Source organism: Rhinopithecus bieti, unplaced genomic scaffold (assembly GCF_001698545.2).
Source record: "Rhinopithecus bieti isolate Rb0 unplaced genomic scaffold, ASM169854v2 scaffold_33121, whole genome shotgun sequence".
NCBI classification, from domain to species: domain Eukaryota; kingdom Metazoa; phylum Chordata; class Mammalia; order Primates; family Cercopithecidae; genus Rhinopithecus; species Rhinopithecus bieti.
In genome coordinates this window covers 498280-524379 of record NW_016814090.1, presented here as the reverse complement: position 1 = coordinate 524379, position 26100 = coordinate 498280, and the positions used below count along the sequence as shown (strand labels likewise).

The window sequence follows — 26100 nt, the reverse complement described above, 5'->3', positions numbered from 1 at the left end:
TGCATGTGAGGGATCTAGGTTGCATGCTCCTTATGAGAATCTAACTAATGCCTGATGATCTGAGGTAGAACAGTTTCATCCCAAAACCACCACCACTTCCTGCCTATGAAAAAATTATCTTCCATGAAATCGGTCCCTGTTGCCAGAAATGTTTCCAACATTTTGGCACCAGGGACCGATTTCATGGAAGACAGTTTTTCTTTCTAGAATGATCCTCAGCAAGTTCAATGCAGTGTGTTCTGTTGAGAATCATTCTAGAAAACTCAGTAAGTCTCCTATTAGGTTAAAGCCTATTGTGTCTTGCAAATGGAGAGAAGCCTTCCCTAATTCTCCAGACAAGGTCACACCCCCATCATACCTCTCAGTACCTGCACATCACCCTTATAACACTCATCACACTTTCTAGTAGTCATGCATTGCTTAACAGCAGGAACACATTCTGAGAAATGTGTAGTTAGGCAATTTTGTTGTGTAAACACCATAGAGTGTACACACAAGCCTAGATGGTATAGCCTACTATACACCTAAACTATGTGGCATAGCCTATTGTTCCTAGGCTACAAACCTATACAGTGTATTACTGGACTGAATACTGTAGGCAACTGTAACACAATGGTAGGAATTTGTGTATCTAAACACAGAAAAGGCACCGTAAAAATACAGTATTATAATTCTATGGGGACAGTATCATATGTGTCATCCATTATCAACCTAAATGTCATTATGCAACATATAACTGCATTTTCTATGCATCTGTCTTCCCTAGAAGACATCAATTCCAAAAGCGTGGAGCTGCCTTATTCATAATTGCATTCTTTGAGGCTAACTCAGGGCTTGACACTCTGTAGATTCTTGTTATCTATTTGTAATTTAGGAATGAACATCATCTGTTTCATCAGAGTACCTTGTATATTATCTTAATTTGAAATACACTTAATAAATCTTCACTGAATTGAATCTTTCACCACAGAAAGCACTGCTATCCTGAAAGGAAAAAGAGTTTCCCCATAGGACCAGAGGGCCAGCAGCTGTTGGGGCAAGTGTGCATGGATGTATGTTCAACTGTGTTTGTAATTAGAGGCAATAGCTGTCAATAGGTCAACAAAGAGAAGAAGCATGTTCAGATACTCTTGCAGCAGGAGAATGCCACTGAACAGGAAACAAGGGCCTCACAGGGCTCTCAGTCATAACATCCCTTCTCAGCTTTGAAAGTCTTGAATACCTACTCCATAAAGTTGAAATATCACTGTTTCAGTAGGTTTCTTACAAGCTTCCAATTTAACATAACTAGGGAGGAAAGCTGCCTTAAACACCAGGAAATGTTTTTTTAATTTAATAACACAAGTCTAAACCTGTTTAGACACATGAAATAATTATATGAGAACTATCATCACTGAGTCCACCAGTCATTAGATAAAGACTATTTGCCACACCATTCTAAAAGGTCTAGAGGTACTCTTCTTGGGAGGAAAATGAAGATTATAAACCTCTTACCTGTTACTCATCCAGATGCCACACATTTTGAATTCAGTCGAATTTTCTTTCTTTTCAAAGCAATGGTCTGAGAGAGGAAAAAGTCATAAATTCAGATTTGAAAAAAAAACAATCGAAAGGAAAGAGAATAGTAAGTATGCAGATTATGCTTGAAAATGGATGTTTCTACATCTTCTAAAATGATTAAAGGAGATGTGTCCAGAGAGAAACTGGGGCCCAAGACCTCTAGAAGGAGCAATAAAAAGGGAGGGAAAAGAAGAAGGAAGGAGAAGTTGGAGAAGGAAGCAGTGACATCACCACCACCACTTTGCCTCTCAGTAAACAATACTGAACCAAAAATCCTCCCTGGGGGAAGCTGGACAGAGACCCATCCCGTGACAGACCTCAAGAGAGTGTAGATGGAGTAGGTGTAGGGTCAACCTCAGCATAGAGAGGGTGGGCATTGAAAGAAGTGTTGTTAGCTGGGCATGGTGACTCACACCTGTAATCCCAGAACTTTGGGAGGCTGAGATGGGCAGATCACGAGGTCAGGAGATAGAGATCATCCTGGCCAAGATAGTGAAGCCCCATCTCTACTAAAAATACAAAAATTAGCTGGGTGTGGAAGCACAGGCCTGTAATCCCAGCTACTCGAGAGGCTGAGGCAGGAGAATCACTTGAACCTGGGAGGCAGAGATTGCAGTGAGGTGAGATCGTACCACTGCACTCCAGCCTGGTGACAGAGGTAGACTCCATCTAAAAAAAAAAAAAAAAAAAAAATGTGTCATTGAAGAAATACTTGAGGAGTGGGGCTGGGAAGCTGCTGATTATCGTTGGCCAAATCCAAGCATTCTGAAAACCTCCGCAAATCATTACAAAGAAGTGGGCAGAGATCTAAATGGCAAAGGGATGGGACAGCGTAGAATTGCTCTTATGGATGTAGTTTCAAGACTTTCCTTCTCCATGGCAACCCAAAGAATGAGGCAATTCTCTAGGAAATACATCTGCCCACAGGAACACCCTGGATGGATGAAGTCCTCCCTTGTTCCTAAGAGACTCTGTAAGGGAGGTGTGAAGGCAGGACAAGTGAGGATAAGGAAAAGTTAACCATGCAAAAACTAAGGAGTGAAAGGTTGGGTATTTACCATGAGCTTCCAGGTTACTGATATTTTTACAGTGCCTCGAGATGCATTTCAGGTTCAGGCTTCCCATGAAGAGCTGCTGACCTACCAGGGCAAAGATGCTGAGGCAAAAGAAGGTGAGGATAATCACATTGACCAGCTTCTTCACAGAGCGCAGCAAGGCCCCCACGATGACCTTCAGACCTGAGAAAGAGGACAAGCATGGGGAGAAGCCCATCCCCCTCAGCCAGACACTCACAAAGGCCAAGGAAGGAGCAACTGAGGTCTCAGAAACTGTCAAATTGCAGGCTGGAACTGGACTCCAGCCTAGCCTATGATTCTGATACCTTTAGTGGTGCTCCAACTCTGTGCCTTGGAAGCTGAGTGTCATCAAAGCAGTCAACAAGTTTGAGACTCAATCTCTCTATTCCTGCCTTATGCCTGCCTCAGTGCTGCTATGAGGAGCAAGCAAGGAGGCTTTGAGTAGAAACATGCCACACGGACTCAAGAAGGCATAGGTTGAGGACAGTTGCAAAGGCACCACCTAAGCTGGGCCCACACTAGAGAATGAGAAAGACCTGTATTTAACATTTAGTAGATACTGTCTACTGTCAAAGTACATGAGTACCATGAAACACAGCTAAATTGTGGGGTATAGGGGATGAAGAAGGAATTTTGTCTAGACCCAAATTATAAGGATATCCTGGGAGGGAAAACTCAGATTACCAGTTAGAATAGGGTGTTTTCTTTTCATTGATTCATTCATTCAAGAAGTATTTATTAAACACCTACTACGTCCATGGCACACTGTTAAGCTGCCAAAGTTACAAAATAAATAATCTTGTGGCAGGCTGGCAGATGTTTAAAACTGGCTCTTCAAATGGGAGGCAGGAGAGCCCTGATCTATGGCATGCATAGGTTTCCTTGTTTTCTGAATTCTGTGGTCTAGATCCTGATCCCCACTCACCACCATGCTAGATTTCAAGCTACCAACATGATGTCACTGAACAGAGCTGGAAAAAGAAGTCAACTTCAGCAATCCACTGAGTCATGGGCTTTGCTCTCAAGATATCTGGAGAGATAAACTCCCAGATGTGATTGCAATGCATGGAATGACACTAAGTGACAAAATTTCATTTCATCAGTGTAGAGGTGAGAGCCCATGGCAGCGTACAGTGGGAGGCCAAGCCCTCAGTAGATGAGCTTCCCACAAAGTATGACACCAGATAGCAGGAACCTGGACGCTAAGCTGGGACACTTACTATATCACCAGTTGAAGGTAAACTAGAGGTTACTACAGCATCACCCAAGGCAGATTTTAATCTATAACAAGAGGCTTCTCCAAAGCAAGAAATGTGGATGAGTGATGATTGTGATTCCTGGATCATTTTTTCATAGTCTCATAAAAGATTGTACCTTGCACCCTTACTTCCAAAAAGCATCCAGGCATCTCAGTGCATTTCATTGGCCAAAATAGAGACCATATTCACCTGTGTAGAGATGATGAAGGGGACATGAAAGCTGCTAAATGACTGCCTGAATGTGTATTTACTTACATGAAAATAAAAGGGGCTCAGCTCATGCAGAAAACTCCTAAATCTACCTGGGAAAACAAAGTCCTACTTGAAATGAAGGAGAAGGAGAAGGAGAAGGAGAAGGAGGAGAAGGAGAAGGAGAAGGAGGAGGAGGAGAAGGAGAAGGAGAAGGAGGAGGAGGAGAAGGAAAAGACATAAATTATATATAAAGTGTCCTCTGACTACCAGTTTCTTTATCACTATTCAGTTGCTTTCATGAAGTTTCAAAAAATAACCTACTGCTTCTGTTTGAAAGGACTTTAATTGCCTGGAGTTTAGGTATTGGGGCCATATGGTAGAGATTATGTCTATATTATCAACACAACTAAATAGTTCCCATGTCTTTTTATAGTTTGCCAAAGCCACTGATAGAAGAGAAAAGAAGGGAAGGGGAGAAGGTGGGGGGAAAGGAGTCCAGAGAGGGAGGATAACAAACAGTTTTGTTTGTTTGTTTTAGTAAAGAAAAGGGAGGAAAGGGGGAGGAGAGAAAAAAGGTGTATATAATAACCTTACTTTTAATAAACTGAAATTCATATTCATACCCAACCTTGGCTTCATCACCTGGCTTCCAGGAGACCACCTTTGGTTTCCCTCCTCCTTCACAGGTGCCTGCTGCTCATCTCATTCCCTGTGTTCTCCTCTTCTCCCTTTCATGTTTCAATGCCCTGGGGCTCAGGCCTTGGTCCTCTTCTATTCTCCATCAATGCTCATTCCCTTGGTGATCTCTTCAGATCTTATGGCTTTAAATATCATCTATAGACCCTTGATTCCTGAAATGGTATCTCCAGCTCTGACTTATCCCTGGAATCCCGGACTCATGTACACCTAATTGGCTACTGAATCCTTTCCCTTGGTGGTCTCACAGCCATCTCAAACACAACATGTTCAAAGCTAGCTTGTAATCTGACCCCAAGGCCTGCTCCTCTCACAGCCTTCTCTGTCTCAATCAGTGACATCAGACATAAAAGTCATTTTTGACTCCTCTCGTTTGCTCACACCATGTATACAATTGTTCAGTCAGGAAATGCTATTGTTTCTACCTTCAGATTGACACAGAATCAGATCAGTGTCTACCAACTCCACTACCACTACCTGATCAGAGAGCACCGTCATCCCTTGCTTGGATTACGGTCTCTTGTGTCAGTTTGGGTTTTGAGGAGCAGACATTCTGAGATCAGATGTGCAAGAGATTTGTGGGGGTTGGGAGGATGCCTGTGAAAGATGAGTGCAGGGAGCAGGAGTGGGCAGGGAGAAACTTCAGACTGCAGCTCAGGTTTGACATCTGAGAGAGAGACAAGGGAGGAGGACTGGATAGGAAGAACCTCAGACTGCAGTTCAGCTGTTGGAGTCTCAGCCAGGTCACTGGAGAGTCCCTGAGCCAAAGTTTCCTATTAGAAGAATCCCATATACTTCAGGAATAGGCCAGCACTAGAACCCACACACACTGTGCAGGGCAGGCATGATCTTGACATGTGGATGAATGCAGTGGGGAATCCAGAGAGGTGGAAGCCGGGATCTTTAGTCCACCATGCTCCCTGTAATAGGAGGTCTTCCTGCTTCTCCCATCTTCTCCCCTACATTCCATTCTCCACACAATAGCTCCCATTTCTTCAGAGTGAAGCCTAGATCCTCCCTGTGCCTACAAAACTCCCCTTCAGTTCTTCTTCTTCTTCTTCTTCTTCTTGTTTTTTTTTTACCTTAGGCTGCAGTGCAATGGCACAATCTCAGCTCACTGCGGCCTGCAGCCTGCAGCCTGCAGCCTGCGGCCTGCAGCCTGCAGCCTCTCCCTCCCAGGTTCAAGCAATTCTCCTGCTTCAGCCTCTCGAGTAACGGGATTAAATGTACCCACCACCACACCTGACTAATTTTTTTTTTTTTTTTTTTTTTTTTGAGATGGAGTCTTGCTCTTGTTCCCCAGGCCAGAGTGCAATGGGGCAATCTAGGCTTACCACAACCTCCCTCTCCAGGGTTCAAGTGATTCTCTTGCCTCAACCTCCTGAGTAGCTGGGATTACAGGCATGCACCACCACACCTGGTTACTTTTGCATTTTTAGTAGAGATAGGGTTTATCCATATTGATCAGGCTGGTACCAAACTCCCAACCTCAGATGATCCACCTGCCTCAGCCTTCCAAAGTGTTGGGATTACAGGCGTGAGCCACTGCGCCTGGCCTTAACTTTTGTGTTTTTGTAGAGAGAAGGGTTTACCATAGTGGCCAGACTGGTCTCAAACTCCTGGCCTCAAGTTATCTCCCCACCTTGGCCTCCCAAAGTGCTAGGATTACTGGCGTGAGTGACTGCATCTGGCCCCCCTTCACTTCTATGATCTCACCTCTACCTGGCCCCTCACTCTCTCCCCTCCAGTCCCATCCTCATCCTTCCTACTCAATCTCTGTGCTGGCTGTTTCCCATGCTCAGAATACTCTTTCCCATATATCTGCTTGTGTCACTCCATTGCCATCTTCAAATCTCTGCCACCTCTCACTTCAATGACAACTATCCTGATCACTCTGTTTAAAACTGCAACCTGCTTCCCCTATACCCTGTGACTTCCCATAGCCTCTATGGTGTCTACTTTTTCTTTATGTTTTCCCTGGCACATAGCACTTGCTCACATGCTACATAATGTACTTATTTATTATAGTTGTTGTTTCGTGTCTGTCTCCCCACCCCCTACCTTGGAAGGTAAAACTCCATGAGTCTGTATCCATTTGCTTACTATTAGATCTCAAGCAGTTAGCACAGTGCCTGGACATATTAGGTGCTCAATAATTATCAGTTGGGCCATCATATACATTTGTAAAGCAGGGTTTGTTTGTTTTTGGTTTACATGATGACATTTTGAAAAAATTTAAATATAAATTAACATTCTTTCTAGATAGGAGCCAGTGTGGGAAGTGAGAGTGACTTACGTGAAACTACTGAAATTGCTTTTAAAGCTCTGAACACACGGAAGGTACGCAGGGACAACACTTTGATGTTGATTCCTGGAATATATGACACAATCCTACAAGACAAAGCACAGGGAAAGCATGGGCTTGCTCAGTCCTACAGCTGCACTGCACATCTCCACAAAAGCCACAAGTAAGCTCAGCCTGGGGCTTGTGACCTCCAAGGTGAAATCGACAGCCTCACCTTTCCAGCCTCACCTTTATCTTAGGATCTGGCATACCACTGTTCTTGATATGAACTGCAGAGAAGGCTGTTCTCAGTTCACCTTCATATGTGGACACAGATGAAGACTCCTTGAAATAGTCCATGTAGTTGTGGCTAATGAATAATAGAAGTCCTCTCAAATATTTACTGAGTGGCTGAAAAGTTCCATGCCCCAAGGCACTTCACTAAAGTCTCCAGCCACTACATGGTCAAGCCTGAATGTGCAGCCAGGCAGTGTAGCTCCAGAGTCACACTCTAAACCACTGTGCTTCACCACCTTTCAATAACTAAGAGCACACAACCTTTGAACTTCAAATATCAAACTCTGAAATTACTAGCACCTACCTCCAAGTGCTTTTGTGAATATTAAATAGGAAAAAATATGCAAAGTGCTTAACATAATGCCTGGTACAGATTAAATGATGCTAGGTTTACTATTGTTGTGCTGGCAATGTGTCACTGCATTTCTCGTTTTTTCTTTTGCTTACTGCATTTCATCATTCAGATTCCAAATCAGCGTCTTTCCTGCAGGAAGAGCCTCAGCCATCACCTTACACCTTACACCATATGTAATAATTAACTCAAACTACAGAACTTCTAGAAGTAAACAGGAGTAAAGCTCTTTGTAACCTTGTAGTAGTCAAAGATTTTTTAGACTGCTTTGATCTTCCTATATCCTCTGACAGCTTAATACATGTATAGCCCCTATCCTGGTACTCATCATACTATATTTTAAGGGTCATTAATTGTCACTCTTCCCCTCTGGACTGTGAGCTTTCATAAGATAGAAAAACATGTCTTTTTTTTTTTTTTTTTTTTTTTTTTTTTTTGTATTTCATTGGCACACTCTGTATCTTGCATAAAGCCTGGCCCATAACAGGCCAGTTTTGGTGAGTAAATGGCTGAAGGAACAAGAACTTGAGTGTTGACCTAGAAATGGGTTTGTGTGTGGAGGCATCTGGTCAATTGGCTGCATGTGCTGTTCAGGGCCAACCAACAAAGCAGTCAGAGCTCTAGGCATTACTAGGGCATACTCAGCCACTCAAATGAATCCACACAGAGCTCTGATGGAAGCAAAGGGGCTTCTTTCCCACCCAAGTCTCTTCAAAAACATCTTTAACATTCTTACGCTATTCCGATGACAATGGAGTCCAGCCAGTTCCATGGATCTCGAAGGAAAGAAAACTCATCCAGAATGAAACCTCTTGCCAGTATTTTAATCAAAGCTTCAAAAATATAAATCCCAGTGAAGACACACCTAAAAGCAAACCATTTACAACAGGAAGAAACATGATAAACAATATGAAAAGTAAAGAGCCCTTCTATCTTACTGGCCTTGATTTTTTTTTCCATTTCAATGTGACATTTAACATTCTGGTCTTCAGCAAACCAGAGTTCAAAAACGCAAGCTTTTTAAGCAAGTTCTGGTATTTAGAGTTTCAGAGAAACAGGCCTAGAGATAAATTGTGAAACTGCATTTCAAGACCTAGCTTTATGTCCATATTCTTGAGAATAGTTTCAGGTAACATGAGGCCCAAGTACTAGAGGTTGTAGTTTGTCACCACCATTCTAGAGCTGTCACTCTGATGTACAGAAGGAGACAATGGTGACAGGACAATGCAGAGAGTAAATGATAAGCAAATAGCTGAAATTTTTCATACCTGTGTTCAGGGATTGAAAGCTTTAATATTATTAAGATGTTGTACTAGCCAGGGTGATCTACAGATTCAGTGCAATCCTTATCACACTCCCAATGACATTTTTTACAAAAATATATAAATCCATTCTAAAATTCATATGGAATTTCAAGTGACCCCAAATAGCCAAAACAATCTCAAAAAAAAAAAAAAAAACAAATTATGAGGTCTCACACTTCCTGATACTGAAATTTATTACAAAGCTACAGTAATCAACATAGGTGTGTATTAGTCCATTCTCACACTGCTAACAAAGACATACCTGAGACTGGTAATTTATCATGGAAATAGATTTAGTTGACTCACAGTTCAGTTCAGCATGGTTGGAGAAGGCCTCAGAAAAATTACCATTATGGTAGAAAGGGAAGCAAACATGTCCTTCTTCATATGGCAGCAGGAAGGAGAAGAACAAGAGTGAAGCGAAGGGGAAAGCCCCTAATGAAACCACCAGATCTCATGAGAACTTACTATTACCAGAACAGCATGGGGGAAGCCATCTCCACGACTCAATTATCTCCCACCAGGGCCCTCCCACCACATGTTGGAATTATGGGAACTACAATTCAAGATGAGATTTGGGTGGGACACAGACAAAGCATATCAAGGTGGTACCAGCATAAAGACACATATAGGCCAATGGAATAGAATAGAGAGCCCAGAAGTAAACTTTTGCATATATGGCCAAATTATTTTCCACAAGGGTGACAAGACTATGGAATAGTCTTGGCAATGTCCTTGGAAAAAGGATAGTCTTTTTAACAAATGGTAATGGGAAAACTGAATCTCCACTTGCGAAAATGAAGTTAGAATCTTTACTTACACCATATAAAAAATTAACTCAATATGGATTAAAGTCCTAAATGTGAAAAACATACAACTCATAGAAGAAAAATTTGGAAGTCATATATCTAACAAGGGGTTAACATCCAGAATATGTAAGTAACTCCTACAACAGAAAACCAAACACTGCATGTTCTCACTCACTCATAAGTGCGAGTTGAACAATAAGAACACATGGACACAGGGAGGGGAAAAACACACACTGGGGCCTGTTGTGGGGTGGGAGGCAAGGGGAGGAGGAGGATTAGGACAAACGCCTAATGCATTGGGGCTTAAAACCTAGATAACGGGTTGATGGAGCAGCAAACCACCATGGCACACATACAGCTATGTAACAAACCTGCATGTTCTGCGCATGTATCCCAGAACTTACAGTAAAATAAAATAAAATAAAATAGAATTCTTACAACTCAACAATAAAAAATTAAATGACCTAATTAAAAAATGACCAAAAGATTTGAATAGATATTTCTCCAAAGATGAAATATAAATGGGCAATGAGCATATGAAAAGATGCTCAACATCACTAATCATTAGAAAAATGCAAATCAAAACCACAAAGAGATGACCTCACACCCATTAGGACGGCTACTATTTTTAAAACAAACCTAAAATAACAAGTGTTGATGAAGATGTGGAGAAATTGGAACACTTGTGCACTGTTGATGTGATTGTAAAATGGTGCAATCCCTATGGAAAACAGTATGAAGACTCCTCAAAAATTAACAATAGAACTGCCATATGATCCAGCAAAGCCACTTCTAGGTATATGCATAAAAGAATTGAAAGCAGGTTCTCAAGGACATATTTGCCTACCCATGTTCATAGCAGCACTGTTCACGATAGCCAAGAGGTGGAAGCAACCCAAATGCCCTTTGCCAGATAAGTAGACAATCTTCTAAAAAAAAAAATAGTTTATATCTTTTTTTATATTCCCACGCTGTCAAAAATACTGGGTCTGTACACACACACACACACACACACACACACACACACACACACACACGTTTGGGACTGAAACAAGTAATTCAGTCAAACAACCTGTCAGTTCAGAGTAAAATGTGGTATTTACATGTGATGGAATATTAATCAGCCTTAAAAAGGAAGAAAATTTTGTCACATTCTACAACATGTATAAACCTTGAAGTCATTATGCAAGGTGAAACAATTCAGTCACAAAAAGACAAATACTGTGTGATCCACTTATATGAGGCAGGGGCTGAGGGGAAGACTGAAATGGGGAGTTAGTATTTCACGGATATAGAGTTTCGGTTTTGCAAGATGAAAAGAGTTCTGGAGATGAATAATGATAATGTTGTGTAACACTGTGAATGTACTTAATTCCACTGAACTTAAAATAGTTAAGATGGTATCTTTTATGTGATATGTACTTTATCACAATTTTAATAAAACTGGCCCTTCCTTTTTCTTCCCTGAATCTTCCATCATATGCTATCCTTGCTATGGTTTGAATGTTCCCTCCAAAAGTCATGTTGAAATTTAATTGGCATTATCATGGTATTAAGAGGTGAGACCCTTAGGAGGTAATTAAGTCATGAAGATACTGCCTTTGTGAGGTATTATTGCCAATATCTCAGGAGTGGGTTCCTGATAAAAGGTGAGTTCAGGCCTCTTTGCCCTTGCTCTCTCATGTGCACATTTTTGCCCTTCTGCCTTCTGCCATGGGATAATGCAGAAAGAAGACCCTCACCAGATGCAGACCCTTTGATCTTGGACTTCCCAGCCTCCAGAACTGTAAGAAATATATCTGTATTCTTTACAAATTATCCAGTCTGTGGTATTCTGTTATCACAACATAAAATTGTCTAAGACAATTCTCTAATTTATTTACCTTTTTCTCTTCTGCCTCAAAAAAAAAAAAATCTTGTATCTTTTGTTATAATCCCAAGCTGCAAAAACACTGGGTCTGCAAGTGCAAACACATAGACATGCTCACTTGGGACAGAAACAAGCAATTCAGTTAAACAACTTGTCAGTTAAGAGTAGAAGAAGTGGACCTTTTCTGGTAAACTATCCAGCCATAGTAGCCCTGAAAACTAAAGAACAAAGGCCTTGAGGACTTGAAAAACCTCAAAGTAGCCAAGTCCAAGAGCAGAAATGGTCATGAGGCTGCTACAGGCAAGAGCTCCTCCTTGCTTCAGGTTTTTTCTGAGCTGCTCACCTTTTGTGTGACAAATGGGCATATCAGATTAAATAATGTCTGTCCTAAACTATGTGTGTGTGAATGTAGGGTTGCAGGAGGCTGTTAAAAATGTCCTCATGTAAACAGGCATTAAAAGAGTTTAAAAAGGCATTATCTTTTAATATCAATTTTAAATTATAAAGTTATAGGTGCTTTTATAAAATCTGTAATTGCATATTTGTGGGATTTTCAAGTCTTCATATAGATCTCAAGCAAATGAGACAGCAGACCATCGCTGCTATTTCGGCCTGACATTCTAGCCTCCCACCTCTTACTTCCACCATTCTCTCTTTTCCAGTTGAAGCCTGACCAATGATGGGACAGGCAGATCAAAATGACATCTGATATGGAATAAAGCCATGCCCATCAGGAGGAAATTACATGCCTCCTTGTATGAAGACATTTTTAACAGCCTCCTTCCACCCCACATTCATGTATCTACTATTCAGAACTGCCAGAGGAGAGCAGCAGCTTTCCCCACCCTTGCTTCCTTCCTCTCTGCTTCCCTATGGCCTAAAAAGGGGTTTTCCTCCCTGCCTTATGGGTATTTTAATAGTGAAAATGGCCTCAGAGCAAATTACCTTCCCCAACAGAGAAAGAAGACTCCTTGCATCTCACCACAAAGGCTAGGCAGGGCAAACTGCTGCTGTGGAAACAATGCACTCTCCTGATCTGTCTCCTCCATAGGTCCTACCCTCCTGATCAAAAAGGCTTCCAGGGAAGCTGCAGTAAGCAACGAGTAGCAGCACCCGCACTCAGTTAGCACCTCATGCAACAGCCAAATCTCCAAAGAGGAGACCATATTTCCCAGGGACACTGCCAGGATGGCATCTATTCCTGGGGCTACCTGTGCCCTCCTCAAGGCATAGCCCCTCCGCTGGCCAGACTTAACCAGGTTCTAGATTCCACCCAGCAACAGAGACAGATGGTCCCTACAAAGACACCACCTAGGAGGGAGAAGAATTCTCCAGAGACAAATAGACCAAATCAGAACTTATAGTCAAAGAAAGGGCAGTTTTCAAAGTCTGACCTCTAACCAGTGTCCCAGAAACCACTAGAGCCAAGTAAATTAGAATAGATGTGAATATGATTTAGAGAACACTTCTAGGAAAAAAAGTAGGGTGGAAGTGACTGGAGACTGCCTTCCCAAATTCCCATTTAAAATCTGTGAAAACATTTGAAAATAAAAACATGTTCTAAAGAAGCATGATGAGAATGAGCATCACCCAGATTCTGGGAGGAAAGCCTCTCAGGGTCATTAGTCCATCTTTCCCTGGAGCATCCAACCTTGCTCACATAGCCCCTTTCCTGATGATGTTGTATTCCCTAATAAGTGCCTGCAAGGTCTGGGAGTCCCCAGTCCTACTCCCCACCAGAGGCACAAACAGCTGCTAGTCAGCTTTCACCGTCATACCTCTAGCAGGAGTGATTTTTTGCCTGTGTGCCCAAGTCCCTCAAGCCTTAGAAACAGTGAGTCATTGTCCAGTCATTTTAGAAATATTAGCTAAGCCATTCCATTCACAAGAAGCTTCTTATATTTGCCTGAACCTGAGTGAGTCTCTTTGAATTACTAGAGGATCTGAAAGGAAATGTATAGCTCAAGCGTAACTAATGTGGGAGATGTAGTACAATACTTGCAACTTGCCAAGTCAGATACCACAAATGTTACTATAAACATCCTTAAGGAAGAATCTGCAAGAAACTGAACCAAAGAGGAAGGGAAAATAAGAATACAAAAGACATTTAGAAAATATTAAAAATTGAAATGCCACATATTAAAACCTGTAAGACAGAGACAAAGCTGTACCCCAAGCATTGTCCCTATAAATACTTTTATTATTTACAACAAGAAGGAAAATACATGTACTAAATATTCAAATTCATATTTTAGAATACGTTATGTCCTATTGAATGTATAAGGAAGAAAATAAAAGAAGGTAGAGGGAAAAATATTATACGCACACACAGACACACACACACACATATATATATATATATTTTTTGAGATAGAGTTTCACTCTTGTTGCCCAGGCTGGAGCGCAATGGCATGAACTCGGCTCTCCGCAAACTTTGCCTCCCAGGTTCAAGTGATTCTCCTGCCTCAGCCTCCCGAGTAGCTGGGATTACAGGCATGTGCCACCACGCCTGGCTAATTTTGTATTTTTAGTAGAGATGGGGTTTCTCCATGTTGGTCAGGCTGGTCTCGAACTCCCAACCTCAGGTTATCTGCCTGCCTCGGCCTCCCAAAGCTCTGGGATTATAGATGGTGAGCCACGGTGCCCGGCCAAAAATATTATATTTTTAAATAGAATTTAAGGCCAGGTGCCGTGGCTCACGCCTGTAATCGCAGCACTTTGGGAGGCTGAGGCAGGCAGATCACCTGAGTCCAGGAGTTCAAGACCTGGGCAACATGGCAAAACCCCGTCTCTACTAAAAATACAAAAATTAGCCAGACGTGGCAGTGCATGTCTGTAATCTCAGTCACTTGGGAGGCTGAGACACAAGAATCGCCTGAATCCAGGAGGCGAAGCTTGCAGTAAGTGGAGATTGCTCCACTGCACTCCAGCCTGGGCAAGAAAGTGAGATTCTGTCTCAAAAAAAAAATAATAAAATAAAAATAGAATTTAATGCATAAACAGAATTTAAGATATAGTTTTAGAAAAACAGAATCTAAGACAAATAGAATTTAAGACATAGTTTTAGAAAACTATAGAATAGTTTTAAAATAGAATTTAAGACATACTTTACAAAACATAAACATAGGCAAACCTCTGGCAAATCTAAGCACAGAAAAAAGAAAACATATGAACAAAATGATAAATGAGAAGAAGAATATAGCAAAATATTCAGAGAAATTTTAAAACTGAAAAGATTACCAACGAAAATGCAAAAGCTATTAATAAATGAATTCCTTCCCATTTCACTAATTCCTTATATCCCTCTCCAAAAGATTTGCAGATATAAATCGCTTTACTGGATAATTCTCTCTTTCTTTCTCTCAGAATGCCTCGTTTCCATGCTATTAAAAACATTTCAAGCTTGGCATGGTGGCTCATGCCTGTAATCCCAGCACTTTGGGAGGCCGAGGTGGGTGGATCATCTGAGGTCGAGAGTTAGAGACCAGCCTGACCAACATGGAGAAACCCTGTCTCTACTAAAAATACAAAAGTAGCCAGGTGTGGTGGTGCATGCCTGTAATCCCAGCTACTCCGGAGGCTGAGTCAGGAGAATTGCTTGAACCCGGGAGGAGGAGGTTGCGGTGAGCCGAGATCGCACCATTGCACTCCAGCCTGAGCGACAAGAGCGAAAATCCATCTCAAAAAAAAAAAAAATTTTCAATACATGAGAAAGATGGGGAGCCATACGAGTCATCAAGAGAGTAAACAAATGCTGACAACAAATTTTATCAAAGATAGCACAAAATTGTATATATATATAAAATATTGATATGTATAATACTGATGTACATACATATATACATATAGTTTTATATAACAAGGCAACTAGTTACAAGGTATAATGAAAGAAAAGACCACATTTATAATGGCAACAAAAAACAGTAAAATTCACAAACAAATTTAGCAAGAATTGTGGAAGATCTGTATGAAGAAAGTTTTAAAGCAATTAGAGGAACACGAAAGAAGATTTTAACAAATAAAAAATATGTCATGTTCTCAATGAATTCCAACCTCATAAAGATGTCAGTTTCCTCCAGGTTCATTTGTAAATCCTTTCATCATGTCAATAAAACCAGCCAAGTTGACTATAAAATTTACATGAAAAAATAAACCAACAAGAACCATAAAAATTCTCAAAAGGAACCTCTAGCACTCCTGAACATTACAATATTAGACAATCTTGATAGTTAAAAAGTGTGGTTCTGGCATATGAAAATGAAGACCAATGGAAGAGAAAAGAAAGTCCAGAAATAGGTCTGAATACCTAAGTAACATTTCACATTAGAGGATAGGAGGTGGACTATTTAACAAATGGTGTTGGGACAGATGGATAGACATCTGGGATGGAAATATGAAGTCAGATCTATTTATGACACCCTACCCTTGAATGAATTCCAAATTATTCAAGGATTTAAATTTTTAAAAAAGGAAACTATAAAAGCACTATAAGAAAATATGAGAGAGTCCTTTTATAACTTAAGGCTAGAGAAAGTATTTCTAACTATAAATCAAAATCCACAAGCATAGAGGAAAGTTTGTTAAATTTAACATAGGAAAGGAAAAAAATAAATAAGCAAAATTAAGAGACCATTAATGCCTGCTTCAATTGTGATAAGACATGAGGTGGTTGGGCAAACCCTCCCACAGATAATGAGTATTAAACTGGAAAAATATATATATAAGGACAACTATTTGAAGGCCCTGCAAGGTGAACAAAAGGAGGCAGAAACTGGGGCAGATGTTCCTCTTAAAAGAAGGTACCTGCAATGCATAAGAATTATAAAAATGTTTAACGTTTTGGTATGAGAGTGTTTTCCAACTTCCCCACTCCCACCCCAATACTAGCAAACAGCTGCAGTCCTGAAGATTTAAGGTGGCTGAGGGTGGAGTTCAGAGCTGGCAGAGCAGCTGGAAATTTAGGGAGGAAATCCTGGAAGCAAGCAAGAGAGAGCTAAGCAACAGGGGGCAGAAAACATGGAAATGACATACTTAAAGTGCTAGAAAAACAAATTGTCGAGCACTAAATCTATATACAATGAAACTCTACTTCAAAAATGAGTATGAAATAAGGACATTTTCAGATCAATATAAACTGAGAATGTGTTGCCAACAGAACTGAACCACAAGAAATATTAAAGGAAGTTGTTCAGGCTAAAAAGAAATAATACCAAAAGATAACTTGGACCTACAGGGAAAAAAAAATGTCTTTAAAAGGCATGTGCCCATTTAAAGCAAAAATGATAAACCGTATTGTTGGGTTTATTGTGTACATTAATATAAATACGACAAAAAACAAACAGGACTAAACTGTGGCATGGTTTCTGTTTTACTTGAAGGAATTCAACATTAACTCTATTTTGCCCATTTAAAAATGCCTAATTTAATCTCTGAAGAAACCACTAAAAAATGCAAGTAAGTAAAGCTAAAAGGCCAGTAGGGGATTAAAAGGAAATACTAAATATACTTGATTGACACAAAAGGAAGCAGGAATGGGGAAATAATGGAGTAGCAAAGGAATAACAACAATGACAAAAAAAAAGAGAGAGATAAATAGAAAACCAATAGAAAAATAGCAGAGCAAAATTCAATTATATAACTATATTAAATGTAAATGAACTTTAGTCCATCACAAGTCTGCAACTGGATTGATAGACTGCATAAAAAGCAAAAACCAACTATATGTTGTTTACAAGATATCTGCTACAAATACAAAGATACAAAAGGGTTGAGAGTAAAAGGATGGAAAAAGATATACCACGCAAACAAAGAGCATAAGAAAGCTGGAGTAGCTATATTAATATTAGACAAAACAAATATTTAAATGAGTATTATTAGAGACAAAGAAGACATTCCATAATAATAAAAGAATGAATACATCCAGAGGATAATAATAATCATAAATATGTATGTACCTGATAATAGTGCTTCAAAATACACGAAGCCAAATTTGACAAAAAGAGAGAAAGAATAGACAAATTCACAATCATAGATAGAGATTTCAAGCCTCTCTTTCAGTAATTCACAAAAACGCTAGGTAAAACTCAGTACAGGTACAAAAGATCTAAATGACACTATCAACCACCTTAACTTAACTGACCTTTTAAGGAGTATTTAAGAATGTGGCAGAATCCACATTCTTTCCAAGTGCATGTGACATACTTCCCAAGACAGACTATAAAAGATGTTTCTCTTTATTTCAAGAGATTGAAATCTTACAGAGTATATTCTCTGACCATAACTGAACTGAAGTTAGATGATAATTGGACAACTAGAAAACAACTAGAAAAGCATAAAATATTTGGAAATATTTAAAAACACACTTCTAAATGACATACGGGACAAAGAATAAATCATGAGAAAATATAGGGAATATTTTGAACCAAAAGGTAATGAAAACACAGTGTATTGACATCTGTGGAATGCAGCTAAAGCAGTTCTTGGACAGAAATGTATAGCTTTATACAATTGTATAAGAAGAAAAATCTAAAACCAACTATTTAAACTTCCAACTTAAGAAGCTAGAAATAGAACAGCAAATTAAAATCAAAGCAAATTGAGTGAAAAAATTAATAAAGACTTTGAAACTTTCATATGTTGCTGGTATGAATGTAAAATTATGCTGTCAATTTGAAAAAGGTTTAGCAGTTTCTTAGAAAGTTACATATATACTTATCACAGGGCCTAGCAATTACACACCTAGGTATTTATCCCAGAGAAACGCAAAAATATATCCACAAAAGATTTTTATACAGAAATGTTCACAGCAACTTTATTCATAATAGCCCTAAACTGACAACAACACGAATGTACAGCAATAGATAAATGGGAAAACAAAATGTGGTATATCCATTCAATGGACTCCAACTCAGCAACAAAAACAAGAAAAAATGTAGAAATATACACAACAACATAGATGCATCTCAAAGCATTATGCTAAATGAAAGAAACCAGATACAAAAATATGGTATCATACATACCATATGAAAAGTATATGAAATTCTTAAAAAAGGCAAAACAAGTCCTGAATGACAGAAATGAGATCAATGTTTGCCTGGGGTTGGGAGTGGGGGTTGGGGATAAACTGCAAAGAGGCATGAGACATTTTGGGGGGTAATTGAAATGTTCTATATATTGATTGCAGTGGTTTATATTGCATAATTAAATAGGAGTTAGAAAAAAATGGTCTCATTTATTCAATTTGCATTCAATGTGTTCCTGAAAGATTAAAGCAGCAAATATGTTAAACTAGAAAAACTGGAACTTTTGATAAGAAAATATTTATACAAATATAGAACTTCTAAGTTAAAAAACTAATTTATATGTCTGAAAAGCCAATACAAATGATAAAAAATTAACATTTCAGTTATACAGAGAACTCACTCAAACTGATTAGAAAAGAAATAAAAATGATACAGAAACAAAGATGGAAACACACAATTCAGAAACGAAAACATCAAAAGAGTCTAAATCAAATATTTCATATTGTCATCCACATATGGGAACTGAAAAAGTGGATCACATGGAGGTAGAGAGTGGAATGGTGGTTACCAGAGATGGAGAAAAATTGGGCGAGAGGTGGGTAATGAAAAGAAGTTGATTAATGAGTACAAAAAACAGATAGAAGGAATAAATTCTAGTACTCAATAGCACAGTAGGGTGACTATTTAGTTAACAATAATTTATTGCATATATCAAAATAGCTAGAACAGAAGATTTGAAATGTTTCCAATACAAGGAAATAATTAATGTCCAATTGGGATTGATATCCCAATTACCCTGTGAGCGATCATTACACAGTGTATGCATGTATCAAAATATCACATGTACCCTATAAATGTGTACAATTATTATGTGTCAATTAAAATTTTCTTAAGTCTAACCCATCTGGAAATTAAAGAAATGCAAATATTTTAACTCCATAAATTAGAGAGGAAAAAATTTAATGCTAGCAAGAATGTGATATAATTGGTTATTACAATACACTGCTGATGGCAGAGAAAACTGATACAAACTTTTTGGAAAATATTTTGTGTATATATATTATTAAAAGCATTAAAATGTACCTTTTTATCTAGAAAATCCATTTCTAAGAGAATATCTCAAGAAAATAATAATTTAAGAATAGGGCTGGGTGCAGTGGCCCACGTCTGTAATCCCAACACTTTGCAAGGTTGAGGCGAGCAGATCACCTGAGGTAGGAGTTTGAGGCCAGCCTGGCCAATATGGTGAAATCCTGTCTCTACTAAAAATACAAAAGAATTAGCTGGGTGTGGAGGTAGGCGCCTGTAATCCCAGCTACTTGGGAGGGTAAGGCCGGAGAATCACTTGAACCTGGGAGGCAGAGGTTGCAGTGAGCTGAGATAGAACCATTGCACTCCGGCCTGGGCAACAAGAGCGAAACCCTGTCTCAAAAAATAAAAAAAAAAATTTATACTAAAAAAGAATAGCTTATTTTGGCATGGTGAATTGGCATAAAATGTTTTACAAACAAAACAAAGAATAAATAAATACATAAATGTAGCTTTACGCAAAAAAATTTTTATGACAATGTTATAATCTACTAAAATGCTACAGTGGGTAAGTACATTATGGTTTATTCACCTATAAAATATTATATAACCATCAAAATGGATACCTATAAAACTTATGTAAACACAAAGAAAACCACTTAAAATGTGAACATATGATGGCTGTTTATCACAAATTGTTAAAAAAAAAGGACAAAAATAAAACTGATTCTGCCAACATGTGTGTTAGAATTATCAGCGACTTTTTCTTTCCCTCCAGTGTAATCATTAACTGTCTTAGGTATATTTGTTTAAAACTTAGGACAGGTGAGTGAAGGAAAAATACTTACTCTGCAATGTCAGTATTGTTGCTGTTGCTGTTTTTAGCACGCCCTGTAGCCATGAACACGCAGTTGATGATAACAGTGCCGATTATGAACATGCTGAACAATGTGGCCAGCATCCATTAAGGCAGATATGTTGTAGGATGGCATGAACCATTAGCTATTGGGTAAGACTGGGGGTACCCCTGCTGGTCCCCTTTTCTGCAGGTGCATCTATCTTCTGACTGTGAGTATTGACTGAGAACAATTCACAACTGTCCCCTCCTGTGGAGAATTGTCCCCTGCTGAATGGCAGCCTTCTCACTTGGAGAGCTACACACCCCCTTCCACATGTCTGACTGACACAGGCCCTTGCTTCAAAGTGGGACAATTCTGTGGTGCAATTCATGCTCCAGAGTTCCTCGTGGGATCAGGATGAAGCTGACTCAGCTGAGACTATATCCTTGCTTGGCTCTTTGTTTCCCCCTCTTCTGCTTCCCTTTCTCCTTCTCCAGAAAGCACTCCTCTGTTAAATCACTTAAATAAGAATGCCTATATCAGGCTCTGCTTCTAGGGAACCAAACCCAAATAGTTATTCATTGCCATTCTCCTCAATATTTTACTAAATCTACCAACCCATATCTTTTTCTCATTCACCTGTCTAAAACTTCCTAGTGTCTCCCCCAACCCTTGCATACATCAGAAATGCTTAATAATTCCTACCTGCCTTTACGCTTTAAGACTGACATTGCAAACCCTAAGTTTTAAGAGCCTGAAAAGGCATATAAATGGGTAAAATGGGCTGGTGTTCAGCCACAAGAGGGGTGCAGAGGTGATGAGACAGAACTTACATGCCCCCTCCAAAGAGGCAGCAATTTCTTACTCTACCGATTTTTGCCAGGTATTAACAGAAATGTGAACCTACTCTTGCCAGTTTCCATCTTTCAAGAAAAGCTGGAAATCTGGAGTATTCACATTAGAAAGTGTTTTTTAAAGTTTTAAGTACTGTGTAGGTCCAACACAACACATTATCAACTCAATATGGTGCACAGGTTGCCAGCTTAGAACTCTTTACATGTCAGCTTAGATGTGCCTTCCTCTAAGAAGCCATCCTTGATGCCTCTAAAGCAGAGCAGTGCCTCTCCCTGCTACCACTTTCACACTACCCATCTCACTAAAGAAATTGCCTTCCTTTTAGTCCATGCCCTTCTGAGGCCATAGGACCCCAGAGAAGGAGATGACGTCTTGCTCACATCCAGCACAGTCCCTGCCTGAGCAGTAGGCATTCAGCCAGTATTTGTAGAAAGAATTAGTTATTCGCTTCCATTCAATAACATGAACACTGTGGGGTACATGTGCTTTTCAAATGATCTGGACTTAGTAAAAGGTGCAATGAAAGGATATGAATGGACTGAGACTCTAATGGCTAAACTTCTGATTGAATTGAAAGGCCCAAAAATGAACAAGGCATGCTTGGCACTGAAGCGGTAGATTGTCCTCTTTTTGTTTAACACCATAAATGTCTGCAAAACAAAACAAAACAAGAAAACACACACATACACAACAGGAATTAAATGCAGTGACAAAGCAATATTTATCATGAATTCATTCAGAGAAAATTATAATGTAACTGTTGGGTTGTGGAATATTTATCCAATGGGATACTCCAGAGGAATCAGAGATGGAAAACATGGGACTTGAAAATACCAAAATTAGGAGTATAGAGTAATAACTGGGGAAAACAAAACCCTTAATATTGTACTCCATGGTATGTATCAATGGGGAAAGGGACTAGGAGAGAACTTGAAGAGACAGAAATTGAGCTTGGACATTTAGATTCAGCAGATTATTTTAAATTATTTTGATTATTAATGAAAACTTTGTAAAGAATCTTAGAATAGTAAGTGACCTAAAGGGTCCATGTTTGCTACCTCAGGTCTGAGAAGCACTGTGTGAAATAACCAGTCAATTCTAACCTTGATGATCTTCAAGAAAAAAGTCACCAAGTTTCCTGGATTTGCTCTTTCTTTACCTCTATGGACATAAGGGCAAATCTGCCCATGGTCCTTAACCAGCAGGAGAGGTGGGCATTGCCCCTACAGAAGGCATTTGGAAATGTGTGTGGGTATTTTTGGTTGTCTGCTGTAATGACTATGGGCTCTACTGGCCTTTATTGGGAAGACTCAGGGATGCCAAACAGGACAGACTTGCCAGTGGTACACTATGACACCCCAAGGTGTCCAATGGAGTCCCATTGAAGAACACTGAACCTCTGCCCATTTTCTCCTAGCATGACTCCCTGGGCACTGGGAATGAAGCAGCCCCTGGACAACAACCTGTCACTAACAGGCTTCTAACATCCACCTCCAGACCTCCCTCTTTCCATTTAACTGTTATCTAGCTGTCCCCATATCTGTCCCCATGGCTGTCAGTTACAAAAGCCTTCAGAAAGTAAGTCATTCATTTCTCTCCAACTCATGACTCCTTTCAGATTTGCAAAAAGTACTACTTGGCCATGTAATACAGCATGTTCTCGGGCAAGAGAAACAGACCTCGGCACCCAGGCCCAACGTCAGCACTGTGAGTGCTACCTTGGCTCAGGTGCCAGAATGTCAGCCACTGCCAACCATCAACCTTCCTTTAATGAGTTGCTGGGATTGACTGGTCTGATGGTCATCTGGCTGCAGAGAAAACTGTGCTAGGATATTTTTCTTTGCCCCCATAATAATGAAATGAGCCACAGGGTTTTTTTTTTAAATTTGAGCCAGGAGCCCAAGACCTGCTTTGGAAATTCTGTGCCTTTCCTTTGAACAGACAGACAATTTTAGGGCAGAAACAAACCTCTCTTTGAGGTAAGTCACCCCACATTAATAAGTGGTACAATATGGCTCTCTTTCTGTGCCCTTTGATTTTGACGTTTTATTGATGCCTCTTCTTACTGCTTTAAATATTTTAACTAATGGTGTATTTAACTGCATGTGCCAGGGTTTTAATGATTAAAATGATAGGTACTAGCTCCTCCTGCCTGCTTGCTGACACTTCTCTACTTCTTTCCCCTGTTGCTCTTCAAAATGAGGCTTCTAAAGAGAAGTAGCCTGTGACGATAAAAAGCACCCTTGGGTTTGCATCCTAGTTCCACCACTCAGGCTGCTTGACCTGGCTTAAGCCGCTTTCCCAGCTGAGCTCTGGTTTCCTCATCTGTGAGGTAGAGTGCTAATCATGATCACACACACCTCACATGACTGCTGAGGGCGCTGATCATGTGAGATCATGGGTGTGCAGAGCTCTAAACAGATATCATGTCTTCTGATTTAAAGGGAGGACCCAGGCTGAGAAGTGGTGGTCCTAGAATTACCACTCAGGCTGGAATAGTCCTGTTCTCCCAGTACTGTCAGCTGCACACCAAACTGCTGCCTGACTCAGGGGTCTCTTCTCCAGCATTGAGGCAGAAGGAGACCTCTACAGTTAACTCACCTCCAACAACTACACCTCCAAGAAGACCCTGGAATCCTGGGGCATCAGAAAAAGGAGAAATATTGGAGTGTTTTTGCTCCTTCACTTCTTTCCCTTGCTTGTCCTTCCTACTTATACTCTGCTTTCCTCTGTACATGTGGTCCTCATTTGGCCTGACGACCCTAAGTCTGTCCCAATTGAAGGACATGCAAATCAGGCAATCTTTGTTTGAAAGATCAGTTTCTTATGGATGCCAGCCAAAGATGCTCTCAGCATCCCATATTTTCTTGGGCTTCCCCAAAGCTCCCAGCCTCCTAGGCCTCTAACCTCAGTATGGCAAGGTGGTGTTTCCAACCCCTGCTGGATCACACTGCGAAGTGATGATGGCAAAATCTTCTGAGCCTTTCCTGAAAGGAACAAGTGTGCTCACAGCCTCAGGCTCTAAAACAGTCACGTGGGAGCTAAAAGTTTACATTTCCTCACTCAGGAGCCCCTTCAAGAAACCTTTACCTTTACTAGACTTTTCCTGCAAGAACTGCATCCAGGCAGATAAAATAGCAAGGCTTTCACATATTTGCATTGAGTTTACATACAATCTGCATGTGCCCACTTGGTTACCATTTTCTTAGGTTTCATTTACTGAGCTCCTACTATGCATCAAGTGTTGGTTTGAACCCTATCAGTCTCATTTAATAGCCTAGAAAGCCTATTATCCAAGAGTTTTTAAGGTACAATCTTGTCACTAAAATGAGCATTTCTGGACCATGATATTAATCCTTTGTATCAGTGTAATGCATTACAGTGATAAAGTGCTTTCCCAGCATGTCTATGCTTTCAGGTAGGAACATCAGGCATTATTTCTGTTACACAGATTTTCAAAGTGAAGATTTGTAAAGTGACTTGCCCAGAGTCATAAAGCCAATCACTTGAAATGGCCTGTACTTAACTTCTGGGACTACTAGTCCAGTCCTCTTTCCAGACTTCATTTTGTGTTTTCTCTGTTTTCCTTTTATCCTTCTGTAGTCCCTCATCCTCATCTTCTCCTCTAATACACGCATTGCAGAGAAAAAATGAGGACTGAAAGGGGTTTTCAGGACTATCAAGGCAATGCCAGGGCATGACAGCAAAGAAAAGGCACAGCCTGCCTGCTATAAACTCCAAGAGTGGTGTTTGGAGAACCCATAACACCAGTTATAACTGCATGGTTAGAACACCCCCACCTCCTCATGAAGTACCTTATGATTTCTGTAGAATGGGTCCAAGTCTTCCAGGGGCTTTCCTATGAGCTCACGAGGAATGTCGCCATAGAGATTGGGCAACTTCCTGGAGGCCTTTAGGTCAAGCTGAGGCCGAGGATGGGGTACTTCTCCTGTCTGGTCTTTAGACTTATCTTTCTCCTTTTGGATGGCAATCCGCTTCTCAATTGCAGCCAGAGAGTCAGAAGTGAAGGGGCGAAAATTCCGCTCATCTGGAAAGATTACTGGGTAGCATCTGTCATCCATCTTCACCTTCAGGACAGAGACAAGCCACAGATCCTCAGAAAGGCCTCAGGAGGCAGGAATAAAACAGCTTGCCCTAGGACTCCACTCTTAAAGGAGGATGTCATAAGGATCTACAAGAGCTGAGCTGAGGTCAGGGGCCTTGCAAGCTGATTGGCTGTGAAGATCAGAAGAGATGACCACCACTGTGGGTATAGCAGAAACTTTTGGCACAGACAAAACCAAAGCAGGGCATTATTCCTGGAGGACCTGGCAAGAGGTGGAAAGTTGAGTTTAGGAACAAGTGAGCAGAAGAAGCCCCATCTCTAAAACTGAAACCCAGACATTAAGCAAAACAATAAGGCTGAGCAGGCTGAACTGCTGAAGTGGCACCTGCAAGTAGCAGGCGAGTGACCACCATGGCCCAAACAAGAGGAAAAGGAATAGGGGATTGACTGGGCCATGGGTATGGGTTGCAAAAGCAAAGCTGTAAGTGCATGGGTTTTTTCTCACATCCAGTCAGTAAAGTTCTTAAAATGTGATAAAATGGGAACAGAAGAGCCATAAACATAGGCATGAACTGCGACCCCGTGCCAGC

General features: G+C 40.3%; 1 protein-coding gene across 2 annotated transcripts in view; it reads right to left on the bottom strand.

The window, feature by feature from the left end:
- The window catches only part of SCN11A (sodium voltage-gated channel alpha subunit 11), a 113326-nt gene extending 87603 nt beyond the window's left edge, over positions 1-25723 (bottom strand). Inside the window, exons 1-7 of one of the 2 annotated variants that reach the window (XM_017849619.1) lie at positions 25260-25723; positions 21976-22094; positions 20599-20700; positions 8453-8581; positions 7080-7174; positions 2619-2798; positions 1495-1561 (exon numbers count right to left, since the gene is read on the bottom strand). In XM_017849619.1, coding sequence (XP_017705108.1) covers positions 1495-1561; positions 2619-2798; positions 7080-7174; positions 8453-8581; positions 20599-20700; positions 21976-22094; positions 25260-25526 — 959 coding nt within the window. In that variant the 5' untranslated portion in view covers positions 25527-25723. The remainder of the gene's footprint in view (positions 1-1494; positions 1562-2618; positions 2799-7079; positions 7175-8452; positions 8582-20598; positions 20701-21975; positions 22095-25259) is intronic. The other variant, XM_017849620.1, reaches the window with a different exon arrangement.
- Positions 25724-26100: the final 377 nt, after the last annotated feature.